The 16,562-nt window shown below is 41.8% G+C and overlaps 1 protein-coding gene across 1 annotated transcript in view; it reads left to right on the top strand.

Annotated features, from left to right (window-relative positions):
• Positions 1-758: 758 nt before the first annotated feature.
• RARB (retinoic acid receptor beta) overlaps positions 759-16,562 on the top strand; it is a gene marked incomplete at both ends in the record, with an annotated part of 427,229 nt that continues 411,425 nt past the window's right edge. The window contains one exon of the mRNA XM_080715166.1: positions 759-936. Coding sequence (XP_080571292.1) covers positions 759-936 — 178 coding nt within the window. The remainder of the gene's footprint in view (positions 937-16,562) is intronic.

Raw genomic sequence — 16,562 nt, 5'->3', positions numbered from 1 at the left:
GGGGGTGGGAAGAATTCGGCAGGGTGAGAGGTCCTGTAGGCAACGGTAAGAGGGTAAGAGAGGGGGCTTTGCTGTTTAGTAGAGGATGATCAGGTATTCCGAAATTGTGTAGAAGTTTTATCTGAGAGTGTGAGAATTTAAGAAACTTAAGACTATAAATACATGGATTAATGTGAAAGGTTGGCTTTTTTGTATATTTTGATAAAGTAGGCTTTTTGATTATTTTTGTTTTGTTTCTACTGGAAATTGAACACAGGGCCATTCTACCTCCGAGCTCCATCTCCAGCCCTTCTTTACATTTTTATTTTGCAACAGGTCCTCACTAAGTTGCTAAAGGCCTCACTAAATCACTGAGGCTGGCCACAAACCTGTGATCCTCCTATCTCGACCTTCCAAGTCCTGAAATTACAGGTGTGTGTGGGCCACCATGCCTGGCTAAGAAGAAAATATTCTTAATCTGTGAAAAAAATATAGTCTTTTTTTTTCTTTCTTATAGGATTACAACCGTGGAACATGACCAAGCCCCTGTCTCTTCAGCTTTAAACTCGGAAACTGAACAACAGAGGTATCTTCCTGTCTCCAGTAGCTTGAGAAGCAATGGCAGGAAGAAGCCAGGTCATTGGTTGAACTCCATTGCTGTTAGCCCAGACGCCCCTCAGCCTCCACTCCTGCCCTGCGTTGACTCTCTGGCATTGCTTCCAGACCTGGAGTGATGGATCCCTGCCCCAGAGCCCCTGCCATTCTGTGAGGCCTGGGACATGACCACCAGCAGCCACGCAGGCCCCGTCCCGGCTGTGAATGGACACATGGCTCACTATCCGGCCACGCCCTACCCATTGCTCTTCCCGCCTGTCATCGGAGGACTCTCCCTGCCTCCCTTGCACGGCCTCCATGGCCACCCTCCGCCCAGCGGGTGCAGCACTCCATCCCCCGCAAGTAAGTACTGCTCCAATGTATCCTTTCAGTTGATGGGCTTAGTGCGCCTGAGAAAAGAGGACGACTGGTACCCAGAGCAAGTGCTGATTGTATTTGGCACTGCTTTCTGTTGGTCTGGAATTCTACCTCTAGTTCTGTGAGAAGATATATGATTTGAACCCAGAATTTGGTGAATTTTAGAATTTGATACAGTCTATGTGACTTTGACACTTTGTTTTATAAAATGCATCTATATACAAAAAAGTGATCAAATGTGGCACCAGAAGAAATGGACCACTTAGTAAATAAGGTTAGCCTGGAATTAGAAAATAATGCCAGAGAAATCACTACTGATCATCCTAGAGTTAGAATCTATTTTGGTTGTGAGGTCTCTTCTTATTCACAGACGATAGTTGTGGCTGCCAATTCATGTCACATTCAACATCTTTACTTTCAAGGATCACTTTGAATTCTGCACTATATTGTTTCTTATCCTTTGTCTTCTCTTAAATTATGCATATTAAATACTATAAAGTAAAAGTAAGAGGTTCTTACTTTTACTAGTATGTAATTTAATATAACTTATCCATAGTAAGCATTCATATTATTTGATATTTTAAAGTTTGGTTTATGGACAAGCTGTGATAGGCAGTAAGAAGTTCTATCTTTTAGAAACAATTTGTACGGTTTGTACAGTGTGCACTGGGAGCTTTTGAAAACCCTTTTAAATTCAACAGCGCTGTGCCAGACATCTACAAGCTGGTATTCCTTGAGTCCTTCCTGGCTCCTAGCATGACTGGAGCTCCTCACTCCACATGGCTCTTCTTCTTGATATTTCTTTCACATGCTCTGCTTTTAAAGGTGGTTTGGCACTTCAAGAGTGTCCTCTGAAGTACAGCATTTATTTTTTGCATTGCGGTCTTGGTGCCTTAACTGTTCACTCCTACTGTATCCTTAGTTCACGAGGAAGAGGGTGTTTATTTCGCTAAGCAGGGTCCTTCTACTGTTGATACCCTGTCTTCAAAAATCATAGGGGAGGTGTCTGGGTAGATAGACTTTCACTGCAGGGATGCTGGTTGGCATCACAGTATCACTGTGCCTCATAAACACTGACTTATTTTCCTTCTTGGAATGACTTGATTATAATTTTTCCCTTCTGTGCTGTGGATTTCTGGCCAGATTATGGGACCCATAAAGTACTTGAAATGGCTTAATGACCTGCTCCCATGCTTCTGAAGATCAAATTAAAAGTAGATACTGCTGACCTGGCGTGTTGGTAATCAAGAGAATTGGAAAGTGTCTGTATCTAAAAATAGCTTTCTGATCCAACTGCCAATTCAACCCATGTATGTTCACCTGATATATAAGTTATATAATGAAGTTATTTTCAACTTAGATGATGGGGTGGGGGGGGGTCTGAAGAATTGTTCAAGCTATGTCAGGCCACTTAGGAGCCCCAGTATCTAATTGCATAGTTCAACCAGCTGGATAGAAGGCAGAATTTAACAGTGTTTTTCATCCATGAGAAATGTGTCTTGTGGCTATAACCAAGGACTTAACGTATGAGCCCATCTAAGACGATCAGATCTAGCAGATTAGAAACTCTTAGGCAGCCCCAGTGTGCCCCAAAGCAAAACCCTACAATTCTGGACTACTTTAGCTACTGATTTTAAGGAAAATGCAGAGTCCAATAAATGGAGGAATGGTCAAAGTTTTTATGCTGATCAGAATTCCTTGAACACTTGAGCTGGTTTCAGTAGACACCGCCCTCCACCCATGTCCTTGCAGATTTCTTCAGGTGTATGGATTCTATAGAGTAGCACTTGATAAACTACAGTTTGTGAGAAAAATCCAATTCATCACTTGTTTATGTAAACAAAGTTTTATTGGCATGCAACCGTGCTCATTTGTTTATCTATTGTGTAGAGCTGCTTCTAGGCTACAATAAGTCTTTAGAGCCCACAAATCCTCAAATATTTACTGTTTCCCTTTATAGAAAAAAAAATGTCACTGACCCCTGGTATATAGATAGGTGCAAGAAGAGAAGAGTCTCCTTATTCTGAATGTAATCCAGGCTCTGTAACCAGAGATGTTAATTTTTCTAATTCCTTTTCCCAGTGTGAGTCTCTGTGACTTAGCCTTTACCCTGAACAAGTTGGGATGTATCACTTAGAGGTTTCTTTCACTTCTAAACACAGACAACTGTTTTGTTTTTGTTTTTTTTTCATTTCAAAATAACTAATAATGCCCAAGATGCTGCTACTACTGGGTTAAACTATAATGCAATTAGCATTTTTCTAAACCAGAAGTGGTAAAATATTGACAATTATATTTGACACGGCTTTTGGAAGGAAAGGGTTTGAAACCTTAAAGAAAGAAAAGAGAAAAAGCTTAAATAATTGATGACAGTTTTTCCAGAAAGCCTTGAGGGAGGGGTGCTGAGCAACCGCACCTTGGAACATAGTTGGAGAAGGGACGGAAAAAGAAGGAGGTGCGAAAAGTTCAGGCTGGAAACTTCAAAGTTGGCTGGCTTCATACCCTAATTCTTTGTTTTATTATTTCTTGCCACAGTCAAAGCACATGAAAGCTGCTCAGATGAAATTCATTAAAAGAAGCCACTGTTAAGATGTAGTCTGTTAGCTGGCCTTCAAAGAGGGAATTGTCTTTATTAAAACCTGTTTCTTAGAAAGATCCTAGAAAAAAGGGCGAAGTCTTCAAACGGTTACCCACAGGCTTTTTCTATTGGCCAAAAATAAATTTAGTTAAGAAATTAGTTAAGAGAAGTAGCCAAATGTTGTAAATTCTCAGTACCGAACAGCACTCATGCCGGGGTGGAAGAGGTAGCTGCTTTGGTAAAACATGGGAACAGACCTAGTAGGAAATGACCCCATGGAGTGCTTCAAGCCTTCGGACTGTGAGATTCACTGGTGTTCCTTTCATAATCTCTGCACATCTGTATTCTGCAGCTCAACCAGAAAGGGTGAATTCTTCTGCCCCTGTAACAAAGGTCTTTCAGCTCCATGGAACTGTAAAGGCTCCAAAACAAACAAGGACAATTTCCTTAGCAGCTACTGCTGTTGCACCTACTCCTTAATCCCTTCCTCATTCACTTCTGACCACCTGGACCAGAACCTACAGCTTCATAAACTAGGTCATTTAACTTCTCTCTGCCCTTAGTGCATTGTCCCCATTCACACAAAGATGTCCCAGACTCTGCATCTAGTGTACACTCCTTTCAACTTTCTGTTTGTGGTCTACCAACTATGACATATTTTAAGTATATTTATTTATGTAACATTGAAATTGAGTTGAGGGTTGCAAAGGAGGAAAACACCAGCCAAGTTATTAAAGAACTCTTTATTCAACTGGCACCTTCAGGCGAGGTCTGCTGACCGTGGGGGAAGGGACCCATGACCGAGGAGCAGAGTCACACGGTCACAGAGTCAGTCGGCATAGTCACACAGCAGAGAAGAAGTCAGGGTACTTATCTTGGGGTAGAGCTAGCGGCATGGGAATGCTGGTTCTCTCATGACATCCGGAGTCTTCGTGGCACCTGGAGTCTGTCTCGTGATGGCTGGAGTCTCACAACACCTTGGAGTCCCGCAACATCTCTGCTTCTAGGATTCTGCCTCCTGTCTCCACTGCAGGGTCCCCGTGGGGGAAGGAGGGACCCGACCTATAAATTTAATTATTATTTTTGCATGGTACTAGGGATGGAACCCCGGGGTATTATGCCTTTGAAGTACACTCCCAGGCCTATGTTTCTTTTTTTTTTTTTTTTTTTTTGGTAATACTGGGGTTGGAACACAGAAGCATTCTACCTCCGAGCTACACCACCAGCCCTATTTTTTACTCTTCATTTTTTAAACAGGGTCTCATTGAATTGCAAAGAGCCTCACTAAGTAGTAGTTGAGGCTGGCCATGAACTGCAGTCCTCCTGTCTCAACCTCCCAAATGCTGGGATTACAAGGGTGCACCACCACATCCAGCTCCCAGCCCTAGTTTTAAATCTTTTTATTTTTGAAACAGGGTCTCACTGAGTTGCAAAGGGCCTCACTAAGTAGTAGCTGAGGCTGTCGGTGAACCATGATCTTCAAGTGTCCGCCTCCCGAATGCTGGGATTATAAGCGTGTGCCACCACACCTGGCCCTAAGTGTTTTTTTTATTTATAAGCTGGTATTTTCTAATAATATATACTTTTAAGGCTGAAAATGAGATGTAAATTAGAAAGAGCCTGGGCTCGAACCAACATTCCTGTCTTAGCCTCCCAAATACTGGAATTACAGGTGAGCACCACTCCACCCAGCTGGCAGGCTCTATCCTTTGACAATGTGAAGTGCTTGGCTGTTGGTATGAACACGTACAGTTGAGGGAGAATGGACCTGGTCTCTTTTTATAAAGTCTATTCTCTAGAACCATGTACCCTTAAAAAAGTATTTGCAGGAGAGAAGTGAATTTGAAGGTTTCTTCTACGTAGATAAGCCCTTGTCTCTGCATTTGGACTCAATTTTTAAAGCATTGGGGTCTCTAAAGGCTTAGAACATGGGAACATCTGATAAAAGAGGGAGTACAAATGTATAATGTGGAAAACTACCATGCATTGAGTACCTCCTGGATCAACCACAGAGCTTTTAAGGCATAAACTCTTAATCCTCCTGATGTCGCTGCCAGGCCAGAAGCAGAAAAAGACCATGAGGCTTAAAGAGCTTACACAGCCAGTTAATGTTGGAGTCAAAGATCTTGAGACCTTAAAGTACATGCCTCTTTCAGGGAATTAGGCAGGGAGCCCGACACAACCGTGGGACAGCCCACAGCCCTGCCACTGGTATCTCTGCCTCTCTCTCTCTCATGATGCTACACAGAATCCTGAAGACAAGGGACATTCAAGGGACTTTGCAAATCTCTAGTTTCACCAGCTACTGCAGAAGCAGCTATTGTTTTTCATCAAGATGGGGCGTCCGGGGCGGCCCTTGCAGTGTGCACGCCAGGGCAGATGCGTCTGATAAGCATGACTTACCATGGAAGAGAGTCTGATATGTAATGCCAGGGAATGCTGAGCTTGATGTCCCAGGGCTCTTTGAAAGTTGGACAACTGTCCGTCTGCTTCTCTCTCCATCCCTTTCATGGCTGCTTGTTCTGTTTTATTACTGCACATGTGCTTTTTTAATAGGTTGTTGCAAGTTGGAAACTAGGGTGGAGCATTTTGGCTTCAGAGACTCCCTCAGAATGATCTAAGTTTAACGCTGGCATCTTAAAACGAGCGTTCTTCTCCCTGGCTCCTTTCATGTCCAGAAAGTGTTCTCCTGTCAAAATTACAAAGTAGTGTATTTGCTTTTAAAAAATAAATCCCAGCCTTCTGGAAAGATGGGCTGTGTAATCTCAGAATTCCCAGTGACAGGACATAAAATGAGACTTGCTTGTATTTCTTGTCTCAAATTAAGAGAAGCTTTGTTGCCTAGCACATCTGTTGCAGGGTATAAGGCCAGATTGAGGTTGGAATTCCTTATCAAGCATATTAAAGATGCCTGACCCAGGGGTATAGATCCTGTTTCAGATCCATGCCGAATGATGGCCACTAAAAGCAACTCATTGATTCCTATTCTCCATCACCCTTTGCCCTTTCATCTCATCTTTTTTCCACGAAATTATATTTGTCCTTAAAATGACACAACGACCCCCACTGAGCAGGAATTGTAGCCAATTGGAAGCCATCTGGGGCTAACCATATTTCCCCTCTTTCATGAATGTCAAATATATAATAGTGCTGTAGTGTCGTCCATAACCATGAGTTTCCCACATGGTTACACACAACAAAGTAAATGATACTTATTAGGAATTTTTGAGTTCAATAATAATAGTTTTACTCATTTCATCTGCCTTTGATTACTGACTTATGCAGGTCACAGACTTTTCCTGAATGTTTGGGAACCAGGGTTTTCACTTGAGACGGGATGGGAATATTTGAGTGACTTGCCCAGGCACCAGAGACCACATGTGTAAGTATGGAGAAGGCTATGCCTTAAAGGTAGACAGGTATTAGTTACTTCAGGGCCTCTGATCCCCCTCATAAAGGATTCTTTGTGTCTCTTGATGTTCCTATTGTTCTTCTAGACTCAGTGTGAATATGACCTGTGTCCCTTAGCGTGATTTCGGTGAAGAGCTGACCTCCTGATTTTGAACTTGACCCTAAAGGGGTCAAGAATACATGAATAGGAGTTGGAAACCAACGGATTGCTTCAGTTATGCTCTCAGATCCATTTAGTCTTGACATTTAAGCCTTTGCTGAGAACTCTGCAGCTTTCTCCCTTCCCTACCAAGTAGGCATCTGAGAGAGTTCCCAGAGGACTCATTCACATCACAAACTCATAGTTAGGTCCCAGTCACTGGCGGGTGACCAGTGGCAGTGTTGTGCTCACTGTAATCTAGTGCTTGGCTGTCTCCAACAGCACTTGATCGGCTCTTCCGGCAGTCTCTCTTCAGTCTCTAGTTGAATTTGTCTAGCCTTCTAGTGTTCAGGACTCTTGGTGGCCTTTCTTTTATAAAACAGGAGAATCATAATGACTCTCCTGCCCAGCCTCTGACCTCTCTCCTGTTCTCTTTCAAATTTGGATCTAATTTTGGTATCTAGTTGGTTTTAAACAGTGTTTATATCCTGGTCTTTTTATCTGACCCATGAGGTTTTCACATGTGGGATTTTTAAAAAATTTTTTACACCAAAAAACAAGTTTATAGGCCAGGCGTGGTGGCGCACGCTTGTAATCCCCGCACTGGGAGGTGGAGACAAGAGGATCACGCAGGTTCGAAGCCAGCCTCGCTGGCTTAAGAGACCCTGTTTCCAAATAAAAATATAAAATAAGTCTGGGAGTGTAGCTCAGAGGTAGAAGGGTTTCCAGAAACTCCAGTACCACCAAAAAATCAAAAACAAAAAAAAAAAAAACAAATTTATGTTTTCTTAAGAGGACCTCTGTGAAATTGGTTTTGTTTCTTTGTTTTTGAGGAATTGGGGATTAAACCCAGGGGCATTTTACCTCTGAGCTACATCCGCAGCCCTATTTTTTTATTCTTTATTTTGAAACGGCCTCACTACATTCCAGAGGGCCTCACTAAGGCCCTATTTCAGCCTCCTCCTATTTCGGCCTCCCAAGTACTGGGATTACAAGCAGCCTACGCCACAGCGCCCAGTTTATCTGTGAAATTTTCTTACAACTGCCGAGCCTAACTAAACCCTTCCCTGTTCAACTTTGCCCTCACTACTCACTGTCTTTTAAAGTAATAAGATTATTCAAAGTTATATTAATAAGAACATTCAAATTTAATATCATGAAAATTTGCATATGTCCTTTTATATTTTAATTGATTGCCCCGATTTTTAGAAAGCTGTGTTGGGAATGACCACTTCCCACTGAGAAGGTGTCTCGTCAGTTTAGTAATATTTTGCAACTAGTCCGTAAGATTTGCACGTGTTTAACAAAATAAAGACGTTTCTCTGGGCCCTGCAGTTACTGATGACTGCAGGATGGTGAGTCTCAGGTGGCCCTGTGGGAGGCCCTGTCCCCAAGCAGCCCCATCCTCTAGAAACTTACCGCCTAACACTGAGGGGCTAATTAGGAAGGATTCATCTTCCTGGGCCACATCTGGTGTGCATGCAGATAATCTGGGGAAGGGGCGTGCCAGGAAGTTGGAAGTGGGCCAGAGACAGGTGGCTGTTTTCAGACCCATTCTGTGTCTTGATACAAGACTTTGAAAGTCTCTGAGCTTCCACTTCTCTATAAACTAAGGATAGCAAAGGCATCCTCAAAAGATGAAGATTTTCATTAGCTGATACATGTAAACTACTTCAAATAATTTCTTTTCTTTTTTTTTTGCGGAACCGGGGATGGAACCCAAGAGCATTCTACCTCCTCACTACACCCACAGCCCTTTTTTATTCTTTATTTTGAAACAGGGTCTCACTAAGTTGTGAAGGATCTCATTAAGTAGTTGAGGCTGGCCTCAAAACCTATGATCCTCCTGCCTCAGCCTCCCAACTGGGATTACAAGTGTGAACCATCAAGCCTGGCTCTCAAACAATTTGTAACAGTAAAATCCTCATTACTTTTTATTCTTATTCATAACCTGCAATCAACTATGTCCACTTGTGAGCAAGTCTTGGTTAGTATGGCAAGCACTCTAACCTCTGAGCTATACCCCTAGCCTTTTTTTTTTTTCCAGGTCTGGGAATGGAACACAGGGACATTTGACCTCTGAGCCATACCCCCACCCTGTTTTTTTATTCTTTATTTTGAAAGAGGGTCTCAAAGTTGTGGAGGACCTCACTAGTAGCTGAGGCTGTCTGCGAACCACGATCCTCTGGTCTCAGCCTCCCGAATGCTGGGATCACAAGAGTGCACCACCACGCCTGGCCTCCTAGCCATTTTTAAATTTTATTTTGCAACAAGGTCTCACTACGTTGCCCAGGGTGGCCTCAAACATGAGAGCCTCTGCTTCACCCCCTTGGGTAGCTCAGATTACAGACATGTGGCACCACGCCCAGGACATAATAGGTCTTTCTATGCACACATGTACTCTTTTGCATATTTCTAAAGTCTACATGAGGCATATGGAAGGTTTCATTTCACAGAGTTTATATCTTGCCAAGATTTCCCTTTAGATTTCAGAATTCTCAACGGGCTGATCTTAAATTGGGGTACTGCTAAAGACCTCTTTTTGTGAATAAGCATGGCCTGACAAATACTTTTGTATTTACCTCAAAGAGTTCACATCCAAGACACGTGCACACATTGAAGGTTATCTTTTACAGATGAGCATCCTTCAGAGTCGGAGAACTTGGACCAGCGCTGAACTCTTTTCTCCTAGGACCTGCAGGGTCTGCAGCTCACTTTGTCTCTATAAACAATCTCTAATACTGCTTGATTCAATTTCAGCAATGTTTATAATAATGTGCATTTCTCAGGCATTACGGGTTTGATTCTATTAATACCAAACCACTCTAATGCTAATTGCTTCATGCTCATGAAGTCCACCAATCCAAAATAAGATACCTAAGGGAGAAGGTTAACCTTGACATTTCACACGAGTAAATGAGTAAATAGCCCTTTAATGATAACCACATGGTGGAAAGGACCATTACCCTTAAGTATAGTTAGTGTCTTTTCTCAGAACACTTGACAATATGGGAATTTCTGTGAGTCTTTATGTAAAAACTGAGAGATACAAAGTGGCCTTCACAGACTCGTTGACTCCTGTGTTGACCCCACACACACTCATCTCTTCTTCTGCAGTAAACCTTATTCCAGAACTAAACCTAAATAGCAAACCAAAATATGCCTGTACCACAGTTGGTAATGATTGGTTCAATTCTGAATCCTCAGCTAGGTTTAAGTATGATGCACTGAATAATTGTTGCACACACATGCATGTACAACAAGTGCACACACACACTCATCTGAAGTATCCTTAGTACTTGTCATAGTTGGTGATCTTTAAAATACAGAGGTGTCACTGACAAATAGAAAAGTGCTATGGAATAGTGGAAGAAGGCTTAAGATAGTATCCCAGGAACCACTATCCTCCAATTAAAATTCAGTGGAAGAAGCCGGGCGCGGTGGCGCACGCTTGTAATCCCAGCGCTGGGGAGGCTGAGACAGGAGGATCGCGGTTCACAGCCAGCCTTGGCTACTTAGTGAGGCCCTCCGCAACTCAGTGAGCCCCTGTTTTAAAATATAGAATAAAAAAGGGCCGAGGGGGTAGCTTGGAGGTCGAATGCCCCTGGATTCCATCCCCAGTACCTCAAAAAAAAAAAAAAAAACACAAAGTGATGGATGAAGACAGAATATATAATGTGTGAAGAACCCGCAGAGATTAGAAGAAAAAGGTAACTCAAGTTAAAAGACAGACTGAATACTTCATTTCACTAAAAAGGAATCCAAATGTCCCATACCGACCTCATGTTAGGAATAAGGAAAAAACAAACAAAAAAAAAATAGAAAAGGGGGAAAGAGAAAAGAAAGAGGAGAGAGAATGCTAAGAGAAAAACTAATTACAGGAAATAAAAATCTAGAGATTCTATACCAACTGGGTTGAGACTACAAATGGAAAAGAATCATAATAAATATGCAATGTTATAGCCATTAATTAAAGTGGCAAAAATTAAGCATGCTAACAATATCAAACGTTTGAAAGGAGATAGAGTAACATAAATTGAGATACACTCCTGGCAAAAAAACAGTATCAGAATAATCACTTTTAAAAACCTGGCCTCATAGCAAGGCCGGCATTGGAGCCTGCCATGAGGCAAGGCCAGTGCTGGGGCCTCCGAGGCCGGGATCAGAGCCAGCTGAGGGTTTAGGCTGGTGTTGGGGCCAGCGAGATCAGAACCGGGACCTCCCATGAGGCAAGACCGCTGCTTGAGCCAGCGAGGTCTGATCAGTCCACCGGGTAGCCAGGCCACTACTGGGGCCGTCAAGAGTGGGATCGGTACTTGCAACACGGCATGCACAGAGAAATATCGCAGAAAATAAAAATCAGATGCTTCCCCTAGTCAGCAATAACTAGGAGGAAACGGGCAACAGGAAGAGGTCAAGCTATAGAAAGGGCCCTATAGTGAAGCAACTAAGGTGACCAATCAGAGGGTATGGAATAGGGGAGGATGGAGCCTCTTTAAAAAGCAGGAGGTACATAAACAAATGTATCAAAGTTAATCACCAAACAAGCATGGGATGGAGGGAGGGAGAGGGAATGGGATGGGGGCTGGATGAGGGCTAATTGGATGATGTGTGCTTGTATATCCTCTCAAGTCTTGTACTCCAGTGTGATTGATATATGACTACAATGCACCAATTTAAAAAAATAAAATTAATTAATTAAAAAAAAAGATTTCTGGCCTAACATTACTTAAAAAAAAAAAAACCTGGCCTCATAAACTTGAATATTCAGATTCCCTGACCAAGAAGTTTAACTTCTAGAAAACATTCTGGAGAAACCCTCCAATATTAGGGGTGTGCTCATAGTAGCATTGTTCATAGAGTGTAACAGAAAATGGATAGCATCCAAGTATCTATCAGCAGATGCAAAAATACTGGTATATTTGGTGAATCGAATATAACAACATAAATAGAAATGTAGTATTAAATAAAGATTCTTTAAGACTACCCACAGGATGCTAACATTATTAATTGCAGAGAAATAATTTTTCACCCATGACTGAGTAGTAGCTATTCAGACAGAGTAAGAAGAGGAAAATATGAATTTATTTAATATAAGTTTCATGTGATGTTGGAACTTTCAGCAAAATGAAAACCCAAAGAAAGGAGAAAGCCTGTAGATGGATAGATCAATTTCATATATATATATATATATATATATATATATATATATATATATATATATGTGTGTGTGTGTGTGTGTGTGTGTGTGTGTGTGTGTGTGTGTGTATGTATATAGATTTCAAATATGTGTATACACACAGTTACATAGAGTGTTTAATAAAGTTTGGACGGCTGTGCATGAAAAATGGACAGAGAGAGAGAGAAGCATAATTACATAAAGGGAGTATGATCTGATAGTAATTAACTGGAGGATCTAGCAAGGCCCTTTGTTGCGATTCTTCACTGCTCTTGTGTCTTTCAAGATAAGACTGTTCCTTCTCTCCAGTTTCAGGGAAGCTGCCCTCACGTGAGGGTCATGTGCTGTGCCCTAGAGGAGGGGCAGAGAGGAGCCCCTCCCAGGGTTCATGGCTTGCTTCTCGAATGCCAAGGTGCTATCTTTGGGGGGGGGTAGCATGTTCTAAACCCCATTGAAACCCAAAAGGAACTCTATTTTGAAAACCATGCATTTAAAAACTCAAGAATTTATAATACTCAGTGCAAGATCCGAGATGTTTCCTGGTAATACAGTGGAATAGGTCAGTACGTGAGACAGGGAAGAGCAGAGGGGCAGAGGAAGAGGTCAAGTTCTACTGGACTAAGTATTCATCTTTGCAGTATGCTTTGCCATCGCACGTTCTTGGTAGTTACTAAATGCATGCTAAAAACAAAATCTGCATGTTAAACCAGGCACGGTGGCTCACACTTGTAATCCCAGCACTTGGGAGGCTCAGAGAGGAGGATCGAGGTTCACGGACAGTCTCAACTACTTAGTGAGGCCCTTTGCAACTCAGTGAGACCCTGTTTCAATATAAAGAATGAAAAATAGGGCTGGGGGTGTAGCTCAGAGGTAGAATACCCCTGGATTCCAGTCCCAGTACTGCAAAAGAAAAAGAAGAAGAAGAAAAAAAGAAAATCTACATGTTAAGAAATAAAAAAAGGCAAATGGTGAATAAAAATGCTTTCAAGGTTTTCCATCTTAAAAGTGATTGTATAAGTGCAGTTTTGAAAGGAAATGCAAAGCAGATTTTTATGTCTTGCTTATGAGGAGGCAAAGATTTAAAAGAAATATTTCCAGAGTTATTCAGGCTGCAGAGAAACGAACACTCTCACATGGCCTTGACGGAACAATAAAGATTGAAAATCTTTCTATGGGATAATTTTGGTGTGATTATCAAGGGCCTTGAGATGTTCTTATCCATGACTTTGCATTTTGTTCCCATGAACTTTTTTCATTAAAAAAAAATGTTTAGTGTGTTTGAAAAGACATGGATATTAGCACAGACATATTTACAATTTTATAAAATATAAAATTTGAGTCAAATTTCTTGGCTAATAATAGGTTACTAATTAAAATACTGAGCAAATAAAAAATAGGCAACCCTTTAAAATAGAGACAAAATGAATATATTGATATGAGAAATATTCAATGGGGAAAACAAATCACACACTCGACAGAAATAAATATTAAGACTGTCTTTAATAGAAATACGTTGTATAAGTTTTGGGGTGCCTGTGTGGGTTTAAGACAGCTTGGGGGGGGGGCACAGTAATGGTATTTATTTCTGGCCCCTGAGATTATCCATTAAGATTTATTTGTCTTTGCTGAGGAACCACGAGGTCTTGGTAACCACTGAATGCTTACTGCTTGGTGGTTTGCACATAGTAGGTGCCCCTAAAATGTTTGCTATATGAATTAGTGCATTTAATCGTAACTTGAATGAATCAAAATGAATGAGCGGAGAGATTTTTTTTTTTTTTTAAACAGGGTCTCAATGAGTTGCAGAGGGCCTCACTACGTAGCTGAGGCTGTTCTAGAACAGCGATCCTCCTGTCTCAGCCTTCCAAATTCTGGGATTAGGAGCATGCACCACCACACCTGGCTTGCAGAGATCTTTTATTGAGCTAATCCAATTGCTTTCTGAAAAAAATATCCTACCTAAATTGAGGTACTTAATCTCTAAGACCTAAGTGTCATGTTGAGGGTGTTCACGTATCATTTCCATTCCAAAGAATTAAGAACATTTGAACATTTGCATTTTGAAACACTAGCTTAAGCTAAAGTCCTCACACCATATTGGGAAAGTTTCCAAGGAGCTATTTCTGTGTCAAAAGTTACCCTATTGGGTTCTTTGAAAATTATGCCCACTACTCTCCATGTGGCCAGCCATGACTAAGGTCTTTTCTGCTTTAGCAGACTACAGACTGATTATAGGTGGTGGTGGTGGTGTTCTCCATAACTATGGGAAATGATATTCAGTGATGATTTTTTTCACAATAGATATATGAAATATTTCTTGAATTTATTATTTATTTATTTATTTATTTATTTATTTATTTATTTATTATGTGGTACTGGGGATGAATGGAACCCAAGAGCATTGTACCTCCGAGCTACACCCCCAGCCCTATTTTTTAATCTATTTATTTATTTATTTATTTATTTATTTATTTATTATTGGTTTTGGTTTTGATTTTGGTTTGGGGTTTGGGGTTTGGGGTTTTTTGGTGGTACTGGGGTTCCTGGAAGCCCTTCTACCTTTGGGCTATACTCCCTGACCTATTTTATTTTTGGAAACTAGGTGTCTTAAGCCAGCGCTGCTGGCTTCAAACCTGCACAATCCTCCTGTCTCCACCTCTCAAGCGCAGGGATTACAAGCAATCTTTTTATTTTTGAAGCAAGGTGTCACTGAGTTGTGAAGGGCCTCGCTAAGTAGCTGAAGCTGGCCTCTAACTACTCCTCAGGTCTCAGCCTCCCGAATGCTGGGATTACAAGCATGCGCCACCACGCCCAGCTTATTATTACTCTGCAGCATTGGGGACTTTAACCCATTAGTGGCATTTTACCCCCAAGCTACACCCAGCACTATTTTTTATCCTTTATTTTGAAACAGTCTCACTAAGTTGCTGTGGGCCTCATTAAGTAGCTGAGGCTGGCCTTGAACCTGCAATACTCTTGTCTCAGCCTCCCAAGTACTGGGATTACATGTATGTACTACCATGCCCAGCTTGAATTAACTTATTTATGGTACAGTACTTTATCTGAGAAATTATTTTATGACCATTTACAAGAAACAGGAGGCACAACTCTTTAAAAAATATACACGAAGCCAGGTACGGTGGCGCACACTTGTAATCCCAGCATTTGGGAGGCTGAGACAGGAGGATCTCAGTTCACCGACAGCCTCGGCTAGTTAGTGAGGTCTTTTGCAACTCGATGACGCTCAGTTTCAAAATAAAAATTAAAAATAAAAAGGCTGGGGTGTAGCTCGGAGGTCGAATGTTCCTGGGCTCCATCTCCAGTTACACACACACACACACACACACACACACACACACACACACACACACACAGAGTACAGGAATGCATTTGGGAAGAGAAAATAATTATGGGGAAATGGATTGAAGCTGGCTTGTGGCCAATGCATTAAAAGGTATCTCATAGCTGGGTGTGGGGGCGCAATTCCAGCATTCGGGAGGCTGAGACTGGAGGATTGCAGTGAGGCCCTTCCCAACTGAGTGAGACCCTGTTTCAAAAATAAAAGACAAAAAAATAGGGCTGGGGTGTAGCTCAGATGTACAGTGCTCCTGGGTTCCATCCCCAGTACCACAAAAAAAGGCATCTTATGATATAGATGATAGATGCTATTCAAATAACTTAGAAGCTCATTCTGAGAAGAGCGCTTACGAATTCCGTCATCTGGTCAAGGAGTTTATAAGATGCAGTCACCCAGGAAAGTACTGATGACCGTGGTGAGCCGCAGCCCAGCTCTATCTGCACGGCAGCTATGACTCTCGATGTGTGTTAGTGTTTTAATAACATCCCCCAGTGCGGGCCAAATTAATCATCCCAAAGCCCCTTCAGTGAAAACAGGTCCCCGCAGGGGTCCGAGACAGTGTCTCCAGGTACAGAGCTCTCTGACAATCGGAGCCTAATCCAAAAATAAATATTACATCGTCAAGATGAATAAATGGTCTCTGTAGCCTTGAGGCAGTTCTCCATGAAAACGATTTTCCTGAGCCAAAGGGTTGTTTTTTTTTTTTTTTTGTAAATACTCCAAAGCCATGGATTTAAGGCTATGCTCTTTTGATAAGGACCCAAAGTCCTTCCCTAACCCTAGGAACAGGGCTTGGGCAGTACCCATGGAGAGGCCGTGGTCTTTTCCCACACTGCCATTAGGAAGAGGCTCCTACTGAAAATTGTATAAATGCAGAGCAGCACTTTAAGCATGCTTAAAAGCCAATTGTGCACCACAGCCCAGATGTGTGACCCGATACCCGCAT

Source organism: Muscardinus avellanarius (genome assembly GCF_963383645.1).
Source record: "Muscardinus avellanarius genome assembly, chromosome: 18".
NCBI lineage: Eukaryota > Metazoa > Chordata > Mammalia > Rodentia > Gliridae > Muscardinus > Muscardinus avellanarius.
This window is presented reverse-complemented; position numbering and strand designations above follow the sequence as displayed.